Raw genomic sequence first — 26,349 nt, forward strand, 5'->3', positions numbered from 1 at the left:
TATATTTGGGTAATATTTACTTTTTTGGTGGAATACTGTAGATTTTCTGGGCCTTTGATGTTTCTATATTGCATTTATTTCTATGTGGCGCATGGGCATGCTGCACTTAAAACGCACTGTGAATTCGTAGTTTCTAAATAGTAGGTATTAAAAATGTGGCAAGCAAAATATGTAAACACATATACAGTCCTATGTGCATGGCGTTAAGGAAACCTTGTGAGACTAGTTTTACTGATGCAGGAAACATTTAGGAGAATCAGATGTCTTACACAAAAATATTTATTGCAGAGAGCTTGGTCCTGCTGAATAGATCACAGCAATTCAGGCTGACACGTAAAAAAGCCACCATCCACTTAAGTGGCCATTATGATAACAGCCCATATTTTACCCTACACAAAAACAAGCCATTCACAAGTATTGCACATTGCTCTCCATACACCACTTTGTGAATGAGATATTATATATGGGGCAGGTGTTACTTGGAAGGGAAAACTTGTAAACTATTCAAGGTTTTTCTAGTGAAGCCATAAAGATGGAGGATGGTAGGAAGATGTGATTGGTTAGTTGGTCTGCTGAACTACCTATGAGAGACCCCATCCTCAGGGTAACCCCTTGAAATCATAGCTAAGCGACAAACATCTTCACATATACACACAGACAATAAGCATGAAATATATATATTGGGGCTGAAATACAGCGCAAATCAAGACAGAACCTAAACAGATAACTGTAAACACTGTTGTACCTTGCTCCTGACCTCTTCTTTACTGATAACAACTTGAACCAGATCTTTGGATTCATCACACCATCAGACACATTGCCACAGATTTTGGGTTCGGTTCTTTTTCTCTGGCATACCTCAGCCTCTTCTTCCTGAATGGCTTCAGATAGCCTGGAGGACTATTTCTTAAGACATTGAGGGTAAGATGGTAAGATGGTTCTCTTAGCAATAAAGTTTAAAGGCACTGAGATCGTCCTTGTAACCGTCACCCACCACTGTTGTGTCATCAGCAAACTTCACAATGAAATTGTAGATACTAGTGGCCGTGCAGTTGTAGATGTAGCGTGAGTACATGAGAGTTCAGTATACACCCCTGACGTAACACCACGCTGCCGTCTATGAAGGCTGCATGACGTCACACCGCGCGACACCGGTGATAAGACCCACCACTGTTGAATTGTTGGCAAACTTCACAATGAAATTGGAGATGCTAGTGGCTGTGCAGTCGTAGGTGTAGAGTGAGGACAGGAGAGGGCTCAGTGTTGGGTCTGTGCTTCCACAGGGCCCGCTGGTTTAGAGACTTATTCCCATTAACGAAGCAAGACGAACAGCTCAACCGGGTTTTCACATGCTAGCAAGGGAAGGATCTCAGAGCAGCCCTTCTGCCCTCGGTGTCAGACCACTTTGAAGAACCATCTCCCCCTGCAGCCTTTTATTTCTGTGACACACAGTTTACACAAACACCCACTGTAAAAAACCCCATGGCTATAAAAGGTTAAAACACTGTGTCTTTGTGTGTGTGTGTGTGTGTGTGTGTGTGTGTGTGTGTGTGTGCGCGTGTGTGCGTGTGCGTGCATGTATGTGCGAGCATGTGCGTGTATGTGTATGCATGTGAGTGTGTGTGTGTTTGGGGGTGCGTTTGTCTGACCTCCTGCTCACCAAAGGGTCATAAAGGCAGGAAGTTTAAAACAGAACCTTCACATAGGATGTGTCCCTATAATAAAACACTATAGCCTCCTCCACCATTCAACAGCCTGGGGAGGGCAATAGAAACAGGAGAATGTCTTTGACCATATAGTTTGAACCAAGACTTGCAAATTTAAGTAACACAATGACAACATTTAACAATTTGACTCTAACACTCAGTATACACCCCTGACGTAACACCGAGCTGCTGTCCGCGATGGCTGTATGACGTAACAACGCGCTGACCTCTGCGAAAGCTGCGTGACGTCACACAGGTCACACCGCGCTGCTGTCACACCGGTGTCACCGCAGCCACCATGCTGCGCTGCGTGATGTAACACTGTGCTGACTATGAAGGTGTATGCTGTTTGTATGAACTGACCAGATGGTCTGCCAGATGTACAGCTAGGAAACGGAAGCTGTTCACTCTTTCCACTGTTCACTCTTGATGGTGATGGTGATGTGCTCTTCTACACCTCCAGAGGTCCACTATCATCTCTTCTGGTTTTGTAACATTTAGGGTGAGATGGTAGTCTTAGCACTGGAGTTTAAAGGCACTGACATCCTCCTTGTAAACTGTCACCCACCATTGTTGTGTCATCCGCAAACTTCACAATGAAATTGTAGATGCTAGTGGCCGTGCAGGCGTAGGTGTAGAGTGAGGACAGGAGTGAGCTCAGTATACACCCCTATAAACCCAAGTTAACATTATTCAAGAGAAGTAAATTGATATGAATTCCAATCACGTTGCCTACTCCTCATCATAACTCACAGGTAGGCTAAAGCAGTGGAAGCAATTTGGAACCAGGGTTCCTAATTCGTGTATATAATTAATGCATGTCATTTAAAAAAAGACAAAAATTAAAGAAAAAATAAAAATAAAATAAGAACATTTAAAAAAAATGAAAAAAAGCCATGCACATGCCTTCAGGCTTCTCTAAGGCACTGCCTGCTTTCAGGCTTTGCTTCCATTGCTGAATCACACTAGTAAAATACTTGGGAGACATAAGCAGAACAGTGTGACACGATTACTGTGCTTGAGACTGTAATCATATGAACACATAGTGGCAATGAGATAAGTTGCCTTTGAATAAATGTCCTATTTTCTCAAAATCGTTACAAAAGCCTCACTGGTACACGAGCTGCAATCACTTGGATATCTGCGCTTCTCTTTTGGGCCGAGACATTATTTTTTTCCCTCTTTTCATCAATAAACGGATATCTCTTTTCAGTTTATTATTATATCACTATTTAACGACAAGTCATTCACGGTCTCTACAGATTAATTTTTAATTCTCTATATAATAATAATAATAATAATAATAATAATAATGGATACTTTATTGATCCCCATGGGGAAATTACTTGTTTTTCTCTGCATTTGACCCATTCACTCAGTGAAGCAGTGGGCAGCCCACTAAGCAGGCGCCCGGGGAGCAGTGTGTAGGGACGGTACCTTGCTCAGGGGTACCTCAGGGTAGCCATTAAGTGGATTCGAACCGCCGACCTTCCGATCATGGGGCGACCACTTTACCTACTGAGCTATCCCTGAACGCCATTTTCTAAACATGCAATTGGCAGGACAGTAATTAATAACATGTAACACACTGACATGTAATCGCCTTGCTAATGGTTTCATTAACCATGATTCCTTCTGCCTGTGGATCAGATTGTCCCCCTAAGAGCTCATCAGCTCACTGCACAACTCAATCACTCAAACAACAACCACAGATGGATCTTTTATGTGGCTCGCCACTTGATTTGGAGCCATGTTAGTCCCTTTGACTCATTTGCTGTTTGCATTCTCATCTATTACCTGGAAGCAGTCTGTAGAAATCACTGCATTCATGAAACAAAAGCTCTTTAGATTATGAGTTACATTTATATAGTGTTTTTTTGTCCTGATGACGATTCAAAGTGCTTTTCACTGCAAGACACATTCACATTTTTTAAAACTATGAAACTATAAATATAAACAGATGGTAACTTTTTTTTCCTTTTTTTTTTAAAAAAGCACCCTGTGAGTAACCCTGAGGCACACAAACACCACCACAAATACCCTGGCATATGCTAGTGTGACAGCAACCGGTTGGAAGTTTTTACCATCTCATCCAATCCTAACTTGAAAACTGTTGTATAAATGTGGTTCATCCTAAAAACAAAACAAAACACTGCACTCAAATCTGGACCCCCATCTTCGACAGTTTTCTAAAACCAGCCCCTGCAGCCAGCCTCCACAGCTGCTTCTAATTCAGTCACTGTACGCCCTTAGAGACACTCTGAATTTCCACACTGTGATGTAATGGTCTCCTCTGACAGAAAATATAAGTTAATAGCGACTCGCCCATTTTTCCTCCTTCATCCTCTTTGCTTCTGATTACCTATGTCATCGCACCTTTTATGCTGATTACATCTAAAGTATCGGAAACGGTGTGTTTAACTAATTTACCATGCCAAGCTATTCTCTCAACCAAAAGAGCTTTGTCTTTGTAATTACAACGGATTAGGGACTAATATCTAATTATGCCTTAATATGCTTTAATGCATTTTTAATGGCAGCTGAGTGTTAAAGTCAAATTCGCTGCCGTCTCTGTTGGGGGTGGGAGGTGAAGATTGAGGAAGGGAAAGGGTTTCTTGGCAGCAGAGGCTGGAGGGAGGATAGGAAACATTGATTTCTTTGGCAGAGGTTAGAGGAGCCTAGAAGGAAGCCAGCTGCTGCATACTGAAGTCGCTCAACGTTAAAATGTTGCACCAGTCCTGATCCGCAGTAAAATGCATTTCCCTCGCCGCTGTTTTATGTCAGGAGCGGGAGGACACAAATGCCTGTTTGAATTATGATCTGAAATAGAGACCGTTTATTGATTTGCTACTTTATGAAGGGACGACTACGTTGCCAAGACAAGTGAGATTGAGTACCGCTGGCAGCCAAAAAGAGGGCTGACTTTTCTGTCAGAAAATACAGTCAAGAATTGCTACGGTCTGGAGACTCCGATGCTAAAAAGCCAAAAATCTATTCATGCATACACATGTGCACGCACACGCACACACACATGGTTCTGATTTTCAAGGGTCACAGCTCATGGCTGACAAGCACACTGAACAAATAGATATTCTCAGACGCACGCCTGCATGCTCTTATAAATGTATTCATACTCACTGTTTGTTTGTCTACGCATGATTGTTTTCCACAACAATATTCCATCATTTGTTTCCCCCTTGTTTATTCTAATAGAGTGTAGGAACAGAAAAATATCTGCATAATATTTCAAAGATTGATTGGGATGCAAATTGCCTCGTGAGCCCAATTGGTGTGGCTTGGCCTGTTTTAATTGGGCTCTGTTAATTAATGCTCAATGTGAAGACAAACTGAATTACTTGCAGGTTTTGTGCATGTCATTATCTCCTAATTGTGCCAGCGTGAATGTGTATGTGTGTGCGTGTGTGTACAATATGAGCATGAGTTTTCATTTGGTTAACCCTTTCCACACCTGTTAGAGCCCGCAAACATTATTACACCTTAATAACAATCACAGGTCATTAAGTTAATACACTATTAGGAAGCTAGGTTCCAGGGTTTTATTAACTGGGAGACTAAAAGTGTAATTAATTTACAGACTAACTGGATGCACTAGAATTGTTAGGCACACAGAGGTGTTTAATCTTAAAGTTAGATTAATTTTTCCGTATTCAGATATGGACCTCATGAGAAATTTCAAATGAGTGGATGGATAAGCGCTCTAACTGCGTGATTAAGAGTGTTTTCAGAGGCAGGCCCTTTAAATCATCCTTTTATATTTGCCTTGTAAGTCATCTGAATCGGCAAATATTTTATTTAGCACACGAGCTCCGAATCAGTCCACAGAAACCAGAAGCTAATGTTTCACAAGTGACTCGTCAATACATCACTTTTAGCTTTTACCTTGAGTGAAAAGAAAACAAAATAAAATCTGCTGAAATGCCTTCGCTTGAAAACGGATTTAAAAACAAAAAACAAAAACGCAGCAGTGGTTCAGCAAGCGTGCAATGAACTGTGGATCTCTCAGACCTCTATGCTGGTGATGAGATATATCTGCAACTTGAGCTGCAAAGCGGCGAGATTCATATTTTCAGGCCATTAAACAGGAGATGCTAAATCTCAAAATCCTCTATGCAGACGTATAACAGAACAAATGCATCAACGGGTGAAATGGGAGCGTGAGTCATTACACCACTCATCATGACCACCAAGTGATTTATCCTGCCAGCCAGTCACTGAGTCGAGGAGGTCCTCGACAGCAACAAATAAACATATTAATGCGATCATTCGTGCTCTGAGAGGTAGAGAGTGCGGCAATTAGCGCTCGTCTGTTGCCACGCGGGCTGGAGTGTCGTTAGGTCAGAGTGACCTTGAGTAGCCTCGTTAGGAAGATGATTGACATGGCCGGCTGTTTTCGGCGGGAACGCTGAAAGTGGGAAGCGAGGGATGTAGGCCGGGTGGCAGGTGGCAGAAAGTGGGTGCAGAGAGCACCTGGGATGTTATGAATGAGATCTGGTTTTGTCAAGAGCAGATGTGATAAATGTACCAGTTTCATGAACTTGACTCCAAACCTCATTTAAAGAGAGATATTCAGTGATTTAACGTTGTGATATTTGCTGCATATCATGTTACTTGCACTTTAGCACTTTTTCAGGAGCAAAACAGATTTGCTTTGTTTTTTCTTACTTTCTTTAATTAGTTAGCAGAGGTCTGACAAAGGTGGCTGCAAATATATTTAAACTCTTCACACATGCATGTTGCACCTTTTCTAAATAAGCCGGTAATAAAAAATTGGAGTTTACCAGGCAGGAAATGCTAAATCTTTAAATTCTACAGTTAGCTTAACCTCTGTGATTGCACAGAGCTCTCAGGAAGTGAGTATCTCAGAAGTGCACTTATTTAATTACTGATATCAAATGGAAACATGTTTGTAATGTTACGTTACGTTAAAAGCCGCCACTATGAGTTCTACTAAACTGTCCATATAGCGGATATAGCAGTTCAGTATCTATACATCCATTTCGTCTTATCCTATTGATCATGAATGTGAATGGAAAAAAAATCAACCAGGTTTTAAAAGAGCAACGAGCTACTAGAAACCCGTGGATAATAAGCCATAAACCTCCTCAAATGAAGCCACTGTACAGGTGCCAAAAACTACCTGTGATGTCGTGCTGTTTGAACGAATCGCTGTAGATCTGGTGCTGATTGGGACAGTGTTTCTTCAGCCATTTGCACACGTCCTGTTGGGTCCACAGGGCCACTGGCTTGGACAGCTTCACATATCCTGTCTGTATAAGATACAAACATAATAATAAAAAAAATAAGAACTCCTTATTTTAAAATCTTTTTACACAGTCACCATTTATAACCATTAATAAACCCTGATTATGACGTTTATGGACTACCGCTTCCTCTTTTTGGTCAAATCGTTTGATTTAGAAGATGCAGGTAAAATACTGTTATGTGTCAGTGTTTTCCGTTTTGACCTGGTGGGATCATGCCACTTTCACTTCTTAACTGTATTTTAGTGTATCTGAATTTTTACAGGCTGCTTTGTGACATTTTCCCTTCTGCATCAGTGATCAATGGCTAATAAGTGATTTTTTTACACTATAACTCCAGAAAAATGTTTAAAAAGACAGTCATGAAATCTACAGCTGGGAGCTCAGCACAAAGTAAAATATTAAATTTTGAATTACACACACTGTTATGTATGAATTAAACATATGTTCTCAACATATGTTCACATTGTACAGCTCAGAGAAACGTATCGCTTGCGTTAAAGTTAAACACTAAATGGCTCATTTTTCCTCAACAACAAAAAAAATCTGTATCTAAACACACACAAAAAAAAATGATGACTGAGAGAAAGGTGGTGTTAATTTGTGCAAATCAATTCTGTGAGGAGAAAACTGAGAAACACAAAGGGATCAAAAACATGGACTCGAAATAAGCAGCTAGAAGATGAACACCTTGTGCTGTCGTCTCTTTACATGTGCGGAAATTTGGCCCCTGAATTATAACACGAAGCTTAGAGGATAACTTTAAGTTTTCTATTTTGATTATTTGCTTTAACGCCTGATAAGCACGTTAATCAAAATTACAGATGTCAAGAATGCATGCAAGCTCTGAGCGCTGCAAATGCACCAAACCAGTATAAGAATATTTCCACACAAGCAGTAGACCAGCCAACATCAACACCACCAAATGTCTCTGCACATATTGAACATATGTTATTCTCTGTATATCTTATTATTTATTGTGATTTGCTAGGCTTTCTTTAAGCGCCGATGTGGGACAGTACCACACTTTCATTGTACTACGTGTAATGGCAATGAAGAGTTAAACTATTAGTGCACTTCTGAGGGAAATTAAAAGTATGCCCCTTCAAGTGTCCTGTTAGTTTTCTTGTTGACTGACTTTTGCTGTATGCTGGGAAGTCTTGCAGTGTTTTATTCTTTCTGTATGGGCATCTGAAATAAAAAAAGAATAAACTAGACCATAAGAAAGACAGATATCATACTGTAAAAGCACAAGAGGACCAACACTTACTGCTATCCAGGGCCAATAGTATCCAAAACCTATAACATTGTAGCTGTAGCCAGTTTTGACAGAGAACTATGAACGAGTGCATGCATACACTTCTCTGTTTTGCATTGCAGTCTTGCTGCAAGACACCTTTCTTATTTAAACGCACTACTTCAACAGCAGGCTATGCAGTAGACTGCCAGCGGATTGCTCTTGAAAGTGCTGGCAATGGATTTGATTTTGATTGAGGGGGCTACTAAAATTACAAACACAGAGAGGTGATTAAAATTTCACATCCACTCCCCTCCACTTCAGCCTGCTCTCTGGCTGCCGTGTGGTGCGGCATAGCAATGGAAGCCCCCTCTTTCCTCCACCCAAAGAAAGCAGAGCAGCAGGTACTGGCAGCATTTCTCCCGGCTTGTGCCTTCTCGCTCCTCCTTTCTATCCCGTCTCATCTCTCCCCAACGTTCAATCTCACGCAGGCCCTGTCAGATCTATCGCGTTGTCTTTCTCACTTCTTCTCCCCGCATATTGTAGCCCTCGTCTCTCCCATCGCCCTTCTCTCACCTGTTTCTTATTATATGGTGCTACCTCACTCTTGCCTTTTCGGTGTCTTTTCACCGCTCCTTCCCACTCATCACGCGGCATCCCTGAGAGAAAGAGAAATTGAGGGATGTGTACATGCTGATTTGGGCATATGGTCTGTATCCCGTGTAGGTAGGCGAAGTGACAGACAGCCAAAGAAAGCAGGTAGCTATGTACGCAGAAAGGCGAGGCCGCCTCTCTTAATACGATTGCTTGGCAGCCTGCAAAGGATAGGTGTAGAAACTGCAGAGAGGGGAGGGTGTGGTATTACAGGAAGAAACCACATTAACCATTAAACACAGCTCAACTCAATGCTAATTAACCCCGACTATAAGCCTGAGGCGACAAAAGAGAGAGGGAGGCCAGGATGTCGTAAGAGTGAAGGATGGAGAAGAAAAGAAGAGAGAGAGAGAGGAGTGTGAGTGTGTGTGTGTGTGTGTGTGTGTGTGTGTGTTATGAAAGCATGTGAGAAAGTAGAGTGTAGAAAAGGAGGAAAAAGAAAAAAGAGAGGAGGCTGGGAGTGTGAAGGATGGCCGGACTGACAGATGATCCAGAGGAATGAAAAGCAAAAAGCCTGGTGCTCCATGGTAGACTCAGCAGAGTTTGACACAGGAGACTCTCTCATTTTCCATGAACCCATTTGTGAGTCAATGGCCATCTGTGTTTTACATTCTGCACTGATTTAGCCCATAGCTGTGTTCCCTGGGCCTGTACAATAGGTGAGCCGGTGCCTTTCTGCCTGCCAGCCAGCCTGCAGAGCCAAAGGGCGGAGAGAAAACAGAACAGAGAAGAAAACAAGAGTACAATCATGCTCAAAGAGCCGTGTTCAAGAGACTCCAGGCCAATTAGAGTTTTGAGTGACAGCGCAGGGGTGAGAGAGGAAGCCCGCTTTATTTCTAAGTGGAATACGTCTGGGAACGAGCACACAAAGACGCACGCATTTATCCACATGTGCAGCCCGTTCGCACAAATGCGTTCACACTGGAAGGAATGCGCATAAATGCAATGCATACGCGCGCACGCGGCACATTTATATGACCGCCATCTGTGCCGATATGCGTACAGTGTTGTGATGTCCTTGGATTTAATTGATATCTGAAAGCCCAGTAGAGCTTCCAGTATTCTTCACGTTACCTTAGCAACAGAGCAAGGACAACCTCAAAAATTAAAAGATGAGAAATAAAGCCTTTTGGGGGGAAAACGCACAACCCTAAGATGAACCAGAGTCTGCGAAAAACATACATTTCCAGTCACACTGGAAAAAAACAACTATTACATACATAATGAAGCATGTAATCCCACTAACGCTGATAAGCATTTAAAGATCCAATATGAATGCACTCAGCTAAATTAATCAAGAGGCAATCACATGGCCCCTTTGTGAGGACAGTATTGGAATACAAAAAAGAGCTGGGAATTAAAAAGCGCTGAAAAGCATTCCAGAGACAAACACCATGTGACTGAGAGAGTGAATTTGGCAGTGGTGTTGTACGGCAATAATTGTTTCTTAGGAGAACTGCAAACCCCCCTCATCCCCGTGCCGCGGTTTTCATTTTGCCTCCAAGATTGTCGGGCTGATTGCAGGGTCAAATGGCTTTTCACTCAATTAAAAATGTTAACTACAGCAGCAATTAGCTCATGTAAGGACATTGTCTTGTCAATAATTTGAATTTAGTGCTAAACTGACCACAAGGAGCTTATGAAGTGAAACAGATTTATTAGTTCGTCTGAGTTTTGCTTAGTTACCAGAAATAACTCAAATTCAACCTCGGCTCTGGATATTTCCCTGGACAATATAAAGTGGCAGAGTTCATTTATTGAGCAAATGCACACAAGGGCAGAACAAATACTCGATAGCTATTTGATAGCAAAGTGCTGTTCCTTTTATTTAAAACCGTTGTCTAGTAGCCTTCATTAGGCGCAGCGGTGTTTGTTGAATAAATCGTAGCTGATTCCCTTTTTGTCCTAAACAGGTATGAAAAAAAAAAATGGAAGTAATGTTCACACAGTACCAAAAGTTGCGTGTAAAAGTCAGCGTTTCTTAATATTTTGCTTCTAAACAACCAGACTTTGTTGTTTTGTTGTCTTTAGGCTTTCTGAAGGTCTTTCAAAGTATTTTTTTGGACATTGCTTTTGCACCGATTTTCCAGCCTTTGTACTTGTTCATTTTTAAAGGAATGGTTTTCTCTTTTCTTTGCTAAGCCACTTAACAGCACTGACCTATGAATCACTCAGGCATAAAAATGGCACTTTACTCAAGGGATGAACCAGTGTTGACACAAAACAGATAAGACAACTAAGCAAAAACACAATTTTAACTATTGTAACAGCAGACAAAAAACAAAAAACCAAAACATAATTTCTGACAGGCATATTGAATTCATGATAACAATTCCCAAAGAGCTATTGGGTTTTTTTGTATGTGAAGTGACTGGCCTAGGTAAACAGTATCTGAAAGTTGTGTCCTTTTGCACATTACTATAAATGTAGGATGCAAAAACTGTCATGGTCCTGAGTCTGAGGACTCAGTGTTTTGTGTTTCCTTATGCTTTTGTTCATTCCGAGTGTGTATTCTGTTGTTATTTTGCCATTTGTTAGGTTTCTGTTCTTTGCCTGCCTGCTCCCACTTCTCTGTGTTCCCTCTGTCTGTCCATGGTGTTATTGTGTCTGCTCATGAGTCTGCCTGTCAAGTTCAGTGTCCTGTCTGGTTCTCTGTCTGTTAATTTCCTGTTTTATTCTGAAGGTTCATGTCTGATGTGAGTGTGTTCAGTTTACATTTCCCCTGTCCCGTCAGCTCTGATTTCTCCCAGCTGTGTTGCCCTCCTGTCTCTTATCCCCTGATTACTGGTGTGTGTATTTAAGCCCTGTGTGTTCTCCTGCCTGTTGCCGGTTCGTCTGTATTACTCCATGTAAGTCCGCGCTTTTCTGCATTCATCTGTGTCTCTCTGCGTTTTTGTATCCTCCGTCAGTCTGCGTCTCTCTGCCTTTCACCCCGTGTCCTGTGGATTTCTAGTTGCTCTTTAGTTTTCCCAGTTTAGGTTTCCGTTAGTTTGTCTCATTATTCGTTTTCTGTTCCTGCCACTGACACCTTGTAAATAAACTCCACTAATCTTTTCATACACTGCTTGCTCTTGGGTCCTTTTTCCAACTCCACACGGCTCGCCTCGGCAGCCGTGACAGTACGAACCGGCCACTATGGACCCAGCAGCAGTCAACCCGCCCGAGGAGCTCCGGGAGGACATTATGTACTCAGTGGACAAATTAATTAACCTATGGCTGGAGCATGAGGGGAGAGAATTCCGCCAAAGCATAGCTGTTCGGCTACAGCGCTTACTTTCTGGTCTCCCCTGGTTGCTCAGCTCACTTCACCCGCTCACACAGAATTTTGTTCTGAACGAGCTTCATCTTCTCCCCCTTGCTACCACCCACCCTGCAACTCATGCTTCACTCCCCGACCCGACGGAGAGTGTCCTGCCCGGCCCGTCGGTCCAGCCTTCAAATGGGGATCAGCACTCACGCCGTCGACGCCCCTCGCCACAGTCGGACCCCAGGATATCAGAGCGGCCGACTGAGGTGAGTAGGAAGGATAACAGTTCCAATTCGGACCTTAAGACTTTTTCTTCCGGGATTGTTCGGGGTGTGTCAGTGGGAGCTAATTCGCTAAGCCTACCTACCTTCGTGGTAACCGATCTCTCCCAGGTTGGCATTTTTAAGACTTCAGTGAAAGCAAAGGGCTGTTGTTCTTCTGAAACTGTTAAACCCGTGTCAGCCAACCCAGGGTCTGCTAAAACTGTGACATATAACCCAGAGACCATTAACACCAGCTCTGATGATACTAGGACTGTTTATTCATTTGAACCGCGGCCTCAAGCTCAGTTAGCCGCGCGGCCTCAAGCTCAGTTAGCCGCGCGGCCTCAAGCTCAGTTAGCCGCGCGGCCTCAAGCTCAGTTAGCCGCGCGGCCTCAAGCTCAGTTAGCCGCGCGGCCTCAAGCTCAGTTAGCCGCGCGGCCTCAAGCTCAGTTAGCCGCGCGGCCTCAAGCTCAGTTAGCCGCGCGGCCTCAAGCTCAGTTAGCCGCGCGGCCTCAAGCTCAGTTAGCCGCGCGGCCTCAAGCTCAGTTAGCCGCGCGGCCTCAAGCTCAGTTAGCCGCGCGGCCTCAAGCTCAGTTAGCCGCGCGGCCTCAAGCTCAGTCTCTAATTCCACCACCGTTGTCATCACAACCACTATGTCAGTCACCCTCAGTTCAGCCTCCTGTTCAGCAGCCACCAGCCCTGCATCCTGTGTCAGTTGTTCCACCTGTAAAACCATACAAGTCAATTCTACCCGAAAGACACTGCTCCTCGCCCATCCACTACAAGCAGAGAGACAAATCTAACAATACTGTCAACAGTCCTCAAAAGCTGGCCAGTTCTGAGACTGCGACACACTCCAGGGCCTCCGCAGAGGCCGGGGTTCAGCCCCCAGCTGATTCTGGATCCCTGGAGGTCAAGAAGCCAGCTGAGGACTGCACCCAGCTGTCACTGCCTGAGCAGAGTCAACGCTCTGGGCAGCTGAAGTCTGCTATGTGTTTGCCAGGGGCCACTGTGCCTGCTGGTTCTGTTCTGTTTCTGCCAGAGGTCTCCGCGCCTGCTGGTTCTGTTGCGTTCCTGCCCGAGGCCCGGGTGCCTGCTGGTTCTGTTGTGTTCCTGCCAGAGGTCTCCGCACCTGCTGGTTCTGTTCTGTGTGTGCCAGGGGCTCCAGTGCCCACTGGTTCTGAGACTGTTTTTGCTGGGGGGCCCGAGGAGCCCGTCCAGCCATCTGCCTCGTCAGCTGGGGGGCCCGAGGAGCCCGTCCAGCCACCAGCTGCAGTCTCATCACCAGCTGCAGTCTCATCACCCTCGCCTGCTGCGGCCTCAGAGTCTTCGGCCTCGCCTGGTCCGGTTTCAGCATCTGCTTTGGCTTCATCCTCGTCGCCTGGTCCAGCGTCTGCTTTGGCTTCATCCGGTCCAGCCTCTGCATCCTCATCCTCGTCGTCTGGTCCGGCATCCTCGTCTTCATCCTCGTCGTCTGGTCCGGCATCCTCGTCTTCATCCTCGTCGTCTGGTCCGGCTTCTGCTTCAGCGTCCTCATCAGCTTCGTCTGGTCCAGCCTCCGCCTCGTCTGGGGCTGCAGGGGCCACGCAGCCTTCAGGTCCCCTACTACCACCTCCACATCGTCGGTCATCTGCCAGGCCGCTTGTTGGGCATCTCCGCCACCGTGGACGCCCTCCTGAACGCCCTCCTGAACGCCGCCACTACCTTCCACGTGGCCGGCCTCCGGACCTGGCCCACTGCCGCTGCCTTTCACACGGTCGGCCCCCGGAACTGAACTGTTTTGGCCTCCGGGTCGGCCCCCTGACCTTGTCCGTCTGGGCCTTTTCGGACTGTGTCCCTCCGTCCTGGACCCCCACCGCCCGCCCTGGTCGGGTCGTTTTCTGTTTTTTGGTTCGTGGGGGGGTTTTTTTGGTTTTGGTCCGTTTTTGTGTTTCTGTTGGGCTGTCTGGTGCCAGCCCTTGAGGGGGGGTACTGTCATGGTCCTGAGTCTGAGGACTCAGTGTTTTGTGTTTCCTTATGCTTTTGTTCATTCAGTTGCTCTTTAGTTTTCCCAGTTTAGGTTTCCGTTAGTTTGTCTCATTATTCGTTTTCTGTTCCTGCCACTGACACCTTGTAAATAAACTCCACTAATCTTTTCATACACTGCTTGCTCTTGGGTCCTTTTTCCAACTCCACACGGCTCGCCTCGGCAAAAACAGAATCATGTAATTTTAGAGTTTTTCAGTTGCTTTGTTTTGTATAAATGCTTATTTAATGTGCTAGCAATTCACTTCAAATAAATAACTATGAAGACTAGAAGATTGAAAAACAATTCCCACACTGGCTCATAAACTTTCATAGACAATACAAGGTCCTGACAGCCAATCTGAACTTATTTTCATAAAATTATGGATGCCTCAAGTAGAAAGAAGAGAGCCTATTATCAGTGCTCATTTCAAAAGTCACCAACACGCCACAGTCACACCTTCACACACTCATTCAAACAGAGGTTTATTCTATGCCTTTAAGAGCTTTCTAACTATTATACCAGACTCACAAACTCTTGATGTTTGATCGCACAGTATCAGCAAAATACTGAATTTAGTGTTCAGTATTTTGCCCAAGGACATGCAACATGCAGACTGGAGGAGCCAGAGAGTGATCTTTCAATTGGTGGATGATTAACTCCTGAACCATTCATGGTGGTGCATGAGTGCACACGGAAACCTTGAACTACTGTGAAAACACCATTAATGCTATCCAGACATCTTTTTTTCAGGAAAAGGCTTTGCTTATTTTAGCAAGATGATGGAAACCTACAACAACTGGGATAGGATACCCTATAACCCCCAACTGGACAATAGATGGGTGGATGAATTAAGCTAAATATATGATAAACTAGGTCCTAAAATGTTAAACAGTGCTGATTGTACATCAGTAAAGGACGGGAAAATGTATCATTTGAAAATATAATTATCAAAACTACTGAAATGCTTAAAGTGTTAAAAATGGATCAGGATGCAAGACAGTGGTTCTCTTAAATGTGCTGCTGACATAAATTTCAATGTGAGTGTAAACAAGTCAACATTAAAACCACTGTCTATAATACTGTGTGCAGTATTATTATTATTATTTTTTTTTAAAAACGGCCCTGCCAGGGGTAGTTTGCATCTCAGCAACAACAAGTGGTCCGAGTAAAAACCAAATGAATGCCAGAAATTGAATTTCCCAAGCAGAAAATTGCATTGTAATAAAATTATTGGTGTTAGTCACATGGCTAATCAGTGTATATTAAAAGAAAAAAACTCATTAGTTTCAACATTTCGATTGTTTTTTTATTTTTACTTTCAATTAAATCTAGAGATTAAATCAACTGCAAATTTGCAAAATTGTATTTTGGTTTTTATTCTAGACAACATTACAGCTTATTTGGAAACACTGTTATAGCTAAATATACCAATATACTCACAGCTTCTCAAAAATGCAATCCTGTATTTACATAAGGTCTTAAAACAAAGTGCTACCACATATCTCATTCTTTGTATAAGTTATAATTCTAGACCCTAAATCTAATCTTGATTTTACCTTTTAATTCCATCCCTCAGTTCTCAACAGCAGCGGGAAAACTGAAAGGTTGTATTAGACGCTTCCTTCTTCCTCCACCCTGAACTTCCTTATGTTACACGAGTCACATTCCCTGTTATATACTACCCTCTAGTGTCACCACTAAACACTGCCTCCACGTTTAACTGCAGACTGACGGAGAAGCACTAAGAAGAGCAAGGCAGCTGCCATTAATGTCATGTTGACTGAGTGAATGGGTGTCTGAGACACGGAGCCCTGTGTCGCCTGCCCTATCTCCACTGCACAGCTAATTAACAGCTCTGGCATGTTCTCTCTCGCTTTCTTTTCTTTCTGCCTCGCTCCATTTCTCTCGGCAAGAGCTGGCAGGAGATGAAAATTCCCTGTATTAATTAATCTGTTACATACAGGAATTGGGATGAAACCGTGATACGGGTGCGTGTATGTGTGAGTGGACAGGGTAGAGAGGAGTCCAGAGAGCTGTGGATAGCTGACAGAATAACACGCTGTGCTGGAAAAATTAATAAGCCTTAATAAGGAGCCTCTGTTTGAAATTGGATTTACAGGCGATGCCAACTTTACTCAGGCACATCAAAGAAAGTACACCAGATCCCTTCAGAGCAGCTGACCTTGGGATTCAGCGGGGTCCATAAAGCATAGCAGGGCGTGTTAACACCAAACAAGATATATTCACCTTGGGCTTCATATTGATTACGACTGAGATGAGGTTATTTGCTATGGATGTTATAGCTATCCACAGAGTCTAAATGGCTGTTTTATGCTTCATGTTTAATCTATGGCTGAGCCTTGACTCGATTATAAATCCGAGCAGGCGCATGATTCAACTTTAATCCAATATTTAAAAATTAACGCCGCTGATGTGATGAACTGAAATGACCTGCTGTATGCTGTTCCACAGAATGGCACAAAGGTCTGGATTTATTATGTCTTCACATTTATTCAGTGCTAATTGATGGATCGTTAAAACAGGTACTTACACTCCACATGAAAAATGAGATGAATGAGCCCTAGCATCAAACTCTCCCTCTTAGTCAGCAATCCTGACAAAATGTTGAGTTTCTCACCGGAAAAGCCGATGAAGCTTGGTAACGTTTCTCTTCTATCAACTGAAATGTGTTTGTAGGGCTGAAAAAGCACTCGAATGTGGCACCGGAAAGTTTCAGTTAAACAGGATTTAGATTTCTCGGGGCGAGGTATCAATCACGAGTGCTGTGTTGACTCTAGAATTAATACAGACTCTCAGTTTCATCTGCGTGGCTGCTGTTATTTAACAGCCAACAACATTTGATTAGAATTTCTATTTGCAAGATATATAGTCCCTGGACTCATATGCATATACACGGACAAGCCAAAACATTACGACTGCTCACAGATGTAGTGAATAACATTGATTATACAATGATGCATTTCAAGGTCTGGGATTAATTAGACTATAACTGAACATTTGGCTGTTAAAGCTGCGCAAATGGGCAGCAGTAAAGAACTAAGTGACTGGCAAGGGTGAAGTTGCAGCCAGATGACTGGACGGGAACATATCTGAAAGAGCAACACTTATCAAGTGGCCCAGTTTGGCACTGTTGAGTACAAACCCGCAGTGGTCTGAGGAGAGACAAGGCATGAACTGATGGCAAGATGTTTTAACTGTTCCCAGTTAAACTTGAGAGGCTTGATGCACCCCGGGCAGCAACATTTGATGGTGCAACACTCCACACGGCACCTTCAATGGTCTTGCCTTGATGGGTCCATTGACTTGGCACCACACAAAGACCAACAAGCAAATGAGTTGAGACATTGTAATGAGGGGACATGACAATCAGGGAGTGCTGAAGAGAAATCTAAGGGGAAAATACTGTAACAGAGGAGGCAAGGAACCAAACAACAGTGTAACCTGGGAACATATGAGCCACTGACGCCTGCTCGCAGCACAAATGTTGTTGTTAAGATTGTTGTAAAGATGTAGGAAAGTGTACTTTTCTTGGCTTTTCACCCATAATATTATTAATTATAGCATTAGTAAAACACTCTGGCAGGATCAGGTAAAGACATTGACGCTAAGGTGCTCAAACCTTATTTTGCAGCAAATAAACATCAAATTTTTTAAGTATCACAGTACAGGATTTGGTTGCAGTTTCTATGCTCTGTGCTTTTTAAGATTATCACCTACTGCACATATAACTGCCAGGAGGCATTCCCTAGATGACAGCCGAGTGGTGAGAGTTTCACTTATGAGGACTTTGATATGAGGGAACGGGAGGTTTTGAAGCATCACCGTGATTTAGACTTGGTAGTGCATGCATATTTATGAAATCAAAAATAATATGCCGAGCCATACAGAATGTGAAAGAATGTGGTCATATAATAGCACACATATGTAATACTAATTGAAGTTGAACACCATTTAATTAACCTCAAATCCTGTAAGTACTAATAAATACTATCTGTCCTGTGTCTCCAAAGCTTGATAGTACAGATTACTATGAGACATAATTAAACTCTTTCTAGACTAGTCTACTTAGATTTTTCCAAAGATAGGAGATATTAAATCTATCGCACAGGGACATGTGACATTGAGGCTGAAAGTTGTCAAATAATTTCTGCAACTTTCTGTTTGCACTAATTCAACCAGGCCAGGCTGCAGGTCTGGTATTTCAAAGAGGTTTACACAGAAGCTGGTGTCTGACTCAAAGTACTTTAATCTTCTTTCATTGTCGTAACTGTTGATCAGGAAAGAAAAAGAGCATATGGCAGTTTGCATACGTTGGAAGTAAACACTACTCTCCCAATCCGTCTATTTCTGGAGAGGAAACAACTTATGAGTCTTCACTGCTGTTGATGGGTCCTTTCATCTATTATCAGGGACACCAAGAAAAACAACAGCTTGTCTGTCACTGCTTATTCCACATTAAAGTTATTGTTGGTGCTTACAAGGTGGACAGAAACATAAGGGGTTACTTTATCTACATGACTGGCATACTATTTTGTGCGTGGAAAGCAAAAGGATGTGTGCCGTCCACATAATGTGACAACAAATACCATCAATGTATCATCAAATAAGAGTAATAAGTGCAGTTATATCACCACAGTGCAGTTAAGCATGCTATGTGAATTCCTTGTGAGATCTGAGAACTTGTGCTACAGTGTTTCAAGTGCTATACTTTTGTTTAGATACAGTGGAGCATTTCATTAACTTGGTTTAGCCTGTTAGCATTCCAGCATTTGCTAATTAGCACTTAAGAAAACACAGTAATTACACTTTTATCCAAAACAAAGCAGCTAATTTGAGGGGTCACAAGTGTAAATCTAATACTAAGACTTTCATCATTTCAGTTTTTAGTGCGCTCGAGGTGGCCTATATTTATTTTGGGAATTTGGACACAAAAAATTGGACAACCTGAAGCTTGCTGTCAAGCCAGAATGTAGAGCAAACACGTTTGCAGCTAATCAGCCATAAAGCAATAAAAACTGAAATAACAGTCACCCCCAAAGCAGGTTTTATTTCCAGGTTTATTGTTTATTTTACTCTAGATTGGATTGATTTACAACATTATGCTGAAAGGAAAAAAGATCAGAAAATAGCAGCTGAGACCATAACTGGGCAAAATGTTTTAGTCAAATGAGGATTAAGGTCCTTTTTCTCATAGACTTCTATACAGCCACACTTTCATTCTGCCCATTCTGGCTTTTAAAATAAATATATATTTATGACACACTGAGAGCTTATATCCAACTTTTACGCACAGTCTGTGGACTTGATGGATTTTTCAAAGGCATTAAAAACCTTTTGAAAATTTCACAGTTAAAGATCAAACTACAACTCCCTCAACAAATGCAAAGAGACATTCTTTTTTAAAATGTACCTAGCAGCCCTGAATTTTTCAAAACACTACGCATCAAAAGACATTAAACAGTCTGTACCCCCCAAATAATATAAAAGATAATACATGTAACAGTTCAGTGTATTTAGCATTTGCTAGCAACTGGTCATTCAGCATGCTGCCACCTGCAATACTCACACAGCACCGTCACCCAAATCATCCCAGTAGTGAGAACACACTCCCCCTGACTATTTCAATTCTAAACTCACGTGTCTAACTCACAGACTTAATGGACAAACATGTAATATAAATATTAGCCATCAGTCACCTGTTTTCTTTTATTAATCCAAGCTTCTCTTACAGTTACCATGAGTCTGAAAACTGCTGACTCTGGCGCCCCTTAGCTGCAGTATGATAGAAAACACTATGAAGACACTATGGCAGCGGTCCCCAACCCCCGGGACACGGACTGATACCAGTGAGTCGTTTGGTTCCGGGCTGCGACAGTTGAGGCTCGGGTGTGAAATTTATGGTTTCCAGGGTTTTTTTTTATCGTTAACTCGGTTTCCCTGGGTCTTTTCCCGTGTTGTAGTTGTGTGTTTTCAAAGAAATATTTACACGTTACCATAGTGACCAGAGAGTATTAAGGGACAGAGAGAAGGATGTTACACTCAATTTGTTGGTCATTGTAGGTGGATGCTGCCAATAAAGTTAGGCAATTACACAGTGAATTCGCATTTATTATTATATTTGAAAAATACCCCAGTTTGTGTCTTGCTCGTATCATTTTATTTTGTTGTATTTATCTGCGCCACCCTAAAGGCAGGTCTGTGAAAATATTGTCTGACATTAAACCGGTCGGTGGCACAAAAAAGGTTGGGGACCGCTGCCATATGGCACTATGGAGACACAGAGTACAGATTTGCAAAGAAAAAGAGGAGTTGGAGTTGTTATATGCTTGAAATAACAGGAGATTAAATAATTAATAATTGAAAAATTAAAAATTGAAAAACAAAAACAATATATGCTATGATAGATAGTCTTACCCGGGTCAGCTCAGACTCTGAGACAGATCGGTGTGGCGGGGAGCGCCGCTGGTACCTAGGAGGGCTGACATCCTGATAGCTTGGGCTGTCGTCATCCAGCAGGACAGACCCCACGTCCACAGACTCTTCTTCCTCCTCCAGCTGTGACGTCATATTCTCCTGGCACATCTGGTGGTCGATGCCATTCTGGCTCAGGTTGCAGTGAACAGCTGAGTGTGTCAGAGGCAAACATTTCCAAGTGATTAGCAAAGGGTAACAGCAGACATTTGCCATAAATAGGACGAAAGTGTAGTATTGCAATTTTAACTGGAGGTGCTTTGCATTACATTTGAATCACTTAGGTTCAGGTATGTACTAGCTAAGGTATGTACTAGCTACTAGCTAATAAATTAAGATTGCAGTTTTCTATAAATGGGCCTTTCAATGCTTGTGTAGTACACAAGAGTACTACATCGTTTCTGTAATAGTATAACATCTTTTTTTAATGGTCTCTTTTTACAGTTCTCTTAAATGTTAGATTATTAAATTTCCTGGTGAAATTCCAAACTGTGAGCAACACATGTTGAATAACCCAGTCCTCACACACTGAACGCTACACTTCAGAAATTCCACAAGATGGCAGCAGAGAGTGACTTATGGTGAGTAAGCCAGTGAAAGTCTCAGTAGTTCATTGTAATGCAACCTGTCTCCTACTACCAGACAGTTCTTAATACAGTGGACTGTTTGCAGACAGTTATCCAAAATCTGTATTAGAGCATAAATAATAACAGCAAAGTTTCAGGAAAAAGCTAAGTGTTATCTATTATTCACTAACATCAGAGAGACAAGTCCCAGAATGATTCTACATGATGAGAACAACCCAAATGTAAGGCACAAAAATATCTTCTGCAAACAAGAAGATGAGCAAGTTATGCAGGAGATGATATGCCCCCACGGAGATAATCTGGAATTTACATAAACAGGCAAACATCCACAGAAGAACCATGACAAGTTCTCCAAAAAGACAACTTAACTGAAAACTGTGAAAAAGCACAACAGCAAAGGAGTTGTCTCATACATCAGAAATTTAGTTTTTCTATCCTTAATGTAATGACCCTTCTATGAATCTCATGCTCTTAAAAGTAAAGAAGACAAAGAGAATTTTGTTAGTGTGGAACTACCAGCAAAGCCAGCGTTCAGGCATCCATAAGTTGAAAATTCCAACAAGTTCAGGCAGGCTACAAAGTCGAGCTCAGCTGCCGGCCTGGCAGATCAGATGATATCAGTGCCAGCACAGATCAGCTAGTCTCTCAGCAAACTGGCACATCTCATTACGTGTGTGCTATTGAATATTCTGTAACCTGCCAACAGTTTCTGTAACAACTGCAAGCCGCTCAGCAACCCACCTGACTTCATGTCGACTCTGTTGTCACTGATGCCAGCTGTGCTAGATCATTTTGTTGCCATGCCACGAAATACAAATTACTCCAGACGGAAAGAAACATTTTCTTTGGACTTCAGTGGACCACACTAAATTTTTTTCCATGTTACACTTGCCTAAGACTTTCAGTTTTTATGGAAAAATATTGCATTGTAAATTGACGACATTCTCAGCATAACCCAAGACTGGCTGAGCACTACAGCAGGAGAGTTTATCTTTAGCCACAAAAGCCTTTTTTCTTCTGTTTTTTCCCCCCTCAAAAATCCTGCACAGTTGATTGCCTTGATAAAAAAAAACAACTGGAAATCTGTGTAAAAACTTGTGTTATGACTGCCACAAATTGGCATTCAAGGACATGTCTCAGGCAGATGACTTAAAAAAGAAAACAGCAAAAGCAATTCCTGTGAATCAATTTGCATGCATGTAAGAGATGAATGATAATAGTCACATATTGGCAGAAGGCTTGTATTACTCTGTGTAAAACCGTATCGTACCATTTCCTCCATGAAGGGCTTATTTTTAGTTGTGTTTTTCAGGAGGTGTCAGACTCGAACACTATTTTAGTCTCATCAGGCAGTGATGCAGGAGCAGAAGTGACAGCTAGCAGTGACTTGTTAGGTGTCACTAAAATAGGCCATTTGTCATCATAAAACCTGAGCACTTGTTCTAAAAACACCAGCGTCTCATTCATGTGGAATGGAAGTCAAAAACCCTTTTCATCACACCTGAAGTCTGCTTGGATAAAAGGTCAAAAAACATGTTTTTCGAAAGCCGCACATTCGGCTTTACTTAAAGGTCTAAAAAGAGTAACCGAATGAACTTGAAAAAAGGAGGGGAAAAAAAAGCACAACCGTGCAATGTGTCTCATATAATTGCCTGCAATAAATACATATTTGAATGTCCTTGATATCTTGGATAGACACATAGGCTTTGGGGAGGGTATAAAAGGACGACAGCTATCTACTACCCACGACTGCAGACCTGCTGATGGTTCCAACACCATCATTAAGTTTGCAGATGACACCACGGTGATTGGCCTCATCAGTGACAACGATGAGGCCGCCTACAGGGAGGAGGTGGATCGTCTGGCTGAGTGGTGCGACACAAACAACCTGCTGCTTAACACCGAGAAGACCAAGGAGCTCATCGTAGACTACAGGAGGAATGCTGACCCACATCCACCCATCCACATTAAGGGGACGGCTGTGGAGCGTGTGAGCAGCTTCAAGTTCCTGGGAGTCCACATCTCCGAGGATCTCACCTGGACGACCAACTGCTCCAAGCTGGTCAAGAAGGCTCACCAGCGCCTCTTCTTCTTGAGGACTCTGAGGAAGAACCACCTGTCCTCAGACATCCTGGTGAACTTCTATCGCTGCACCATCGAGAGCATCCTGACCAACTGTATAACAGTCTGGTACGGGAACTGCTCTGCCTCGGACCGGAAGGCGTTGCAGAGGGTCGTGAAAACTGCCCAGCGCATCGCCGGAGCACCACTTCCTGCCATAAAAGACATCTACAGGAAGCGGTGTCTGAAAAGGGCTGGGAAAATCATCAGAGACCCCAGTCACCCATCACATGGACTCTTCACCCTCCTGCCGTCTGGGAGGCGCTACAGGAGCCTCCGGACTAAGACCACCAGGTACCGGAACAGCTTCTTCCCCACAGCTGTCAGACTCCTGAACTCTGCCTCCTGACATCTGACCCACGTTAACTCATGGACTGAACATACACACACACACACACACAATGGACAACTGTACCCTCAAACACACAATAATAACATGGAGTGAACCACCACTCACAACCACTAGCACTTTATATAGCCTCTGTAGAAATTATCCACACCCTCACTTACCTTAACTGCACTACTGTATAGCCCTGTGTAAACAATCATTCTGTACATATGATAATTTTTAACCCTACAACTGTTTACAACTTGCATAGTTCCCATTTCTGTATAGCTGTATATCTCAGATTCCTGTAAAGTTATTTATTTCATATTCTGTATAGTTTTTCATATTTATATCCTGTCCATATCCTGTACATAGCTTGTACTCACTACAGCCTGTACATACTTATAGTTATAGAATATTCACAACATACTTCATACCGTGTACATTATAACATAATAGACCCATTTCTGTAATATACTCACATATCTATATTATTGCTAATATATATTGTAATATATCTATATCACTAAAGCACTTCTGGATGGATGCAAACTGCATTTCGTTGCCCTGTACCTGTGCATGTGCAATGACAATAAAGTTGAATTCTATTCTATTCTATTCTATTCTATTCTATTCTATTCTACTGGCCAAACAAAAATGCCAGTCTGCTTGTTGGCAGACAAGCACGGCCAGGAAAATTGCCAATTAGCGACTTATTTGAGACCACTGTCAGAGAGCAATTACAAGTCTGACACAGTTCAGACTGGACTGAAACAAAACAGCAACAATATCCGTGCTGCCATTCAACATACCAGCGGGGCCACCTACAGTAGATTTCACTTCTATAGTTCCTCCTCATACTGCAACATGCTATACGTCTGGGAAATAGAGTGTGAACACATTTAAAATAAGGGAGAGAGTGCACTACATTTGTTCAAATATCTGACCTAGAATCACACCATAGATAGATAGATCTCATGGCTAAAGCACTTCTGGGTGGATGCAAACTGCATTTCGTTGCCTTGTACTTGTGACATGTGCAATGACAATAAAGTCTATTCTATTCTATATAGTCACAGAGCACTTGAGCTAATACAAAAGTTGCCTGAATGACTCAGATTTTGTTCAGATTACTGTTACCCTGTCCAAATGCCAGAATACAAAGACCACTTAGTGCTTTACTTGCTTTTAAAATATTACAATCTTTTTGAGGACCTATGAAGTCACAATAAGATTCTTATTAATAATTTAAGTAACTTATATTTGGCAGTATAGCTCTCTTTATGTGCAACAGAAGAAAAGCTAGAGCCAGAGATGCAAAGAACAAAGCTGATACCACAGCTAACAACAGATCTAATATTTATTGAGCTGTACACAGAATGGAAAGAAAAAACTGGGGCAGGGGTGGTTTGCAAAGCAGCTTACAGATGATTATGCTCAATACATTGAATCCATTATATAGCTGTTGTGATGAGCCTGATGATAATTTGTTGTAATGTTAAAATAAAGGGTGCCATGCTGGAGGCGTTACTTCTAAAAAGTGAATTTGTACGCAATATAAAAGTGTCCTATCATGATACTGATGATATATATAATCTGCATTTATGTTGCTAGTGCACAAATCCAGACTGCTAGAAAGTTGTTACAGCTAAAGGTGGGAAAAAACCCCAACTTGAGGCAAAACCACCAGTACAAAGAGGAGACATGGCGGCTGAAGTGAAACCAAAAAGTAATCAACCGAGCATCTCACTAGTTAGACTCTACATGACAGGAGGACCAAGTGGTGGATGGAAATTAGTGATGCAGTTACATGGCTTTAATCAACTGCTTAAAAGGTCTGAGCCAAGATATAACATCTCAGGTGGAAGATATTAATCAATTCAAGTTCTATTATTTGATAGTAATGTGCAGGCTCTATAAAAGTTTCAAGGTTACATCACTTTACTTGTTAATATTATTGTTATTATTACTTACTTAAATGTTTGACATTTGGAAAACACTGACTAAGCTGCTTTTGGGTTTGCATTTGATGTATTGCACTATAATGCTGCTGCACCTTGTGGTAATGGATTCACACTGTGAATTAGGCAGTCTGTCATCAGTGACACTAGTTCATTGGAAAAGAAGGAAAAGGAAAAAGGTCGCTCATGTTGTTTGCACCAATAAGTAAATGCTCCTGCCTGCAAGCTGCAATGTCTGACTGGATGTTATTTAGTATTTGTTTTTCCTTATATCGACCGAAAAATAATTATTGGAGATTTTCTTGAAATGTTGTGATATCATTTTGCTATACCAACCACCTGTAATTAAAATAATTAAAATCTTTAATTTGTGATTTAATCCCTACATTAGGAATCATTGGAGTGAGTTACCTATTCTAAAGCAAGATGAACCATGCCTTAAATAGCCTTAAAATAGTACGCG

At 42.3% G+C, this 26,349-nt stretch overlaps 1 protein-coding gene across 3 annotated transcripts in view; it reads right to left on the minus strand.

Annotated features, from left to right (window-relative positions):
• Positions 1–26,349, minus strand: part of samd12 (sterile alpha motif domain containing 12) — a 145,361-nt gene that overhangs the window by 97,251 nt on the left and 21,761 nt on the right. For all 3 annotated transcript variants that reach the window (XM_082521719.1, XM_082521718.1, XM_082521717.1), the window contains exons 2-3: positions 20,833–21,041; positions 6,865–6,994 (exon numbers count right to left, since the gene is read on the minus strand). In XM_082521719.1, the coding sequence (XP_082377845.1) occupies positions 6,865–6,994; positions 20,833–21,041 (339 nt within the window). The remainder of the gene's footprint in view (positions 1–6,864; positions 6,995–20,832; positions 21,042–26,349) is intronic.

The sequence above is a fragment of the Aulonocara stuartgranti genome, assembly GCF_965226115.1.
Source record: "Aulonocara stuartgranti genome assembly, chromosome: 22".
Taxonomy (NCBI): Eukaryota; Metazoa; Chordata; class Actinopteri; order Cichliformes; family Cichlidae; genus Aulonocara; species Aulonocara stuartgranti.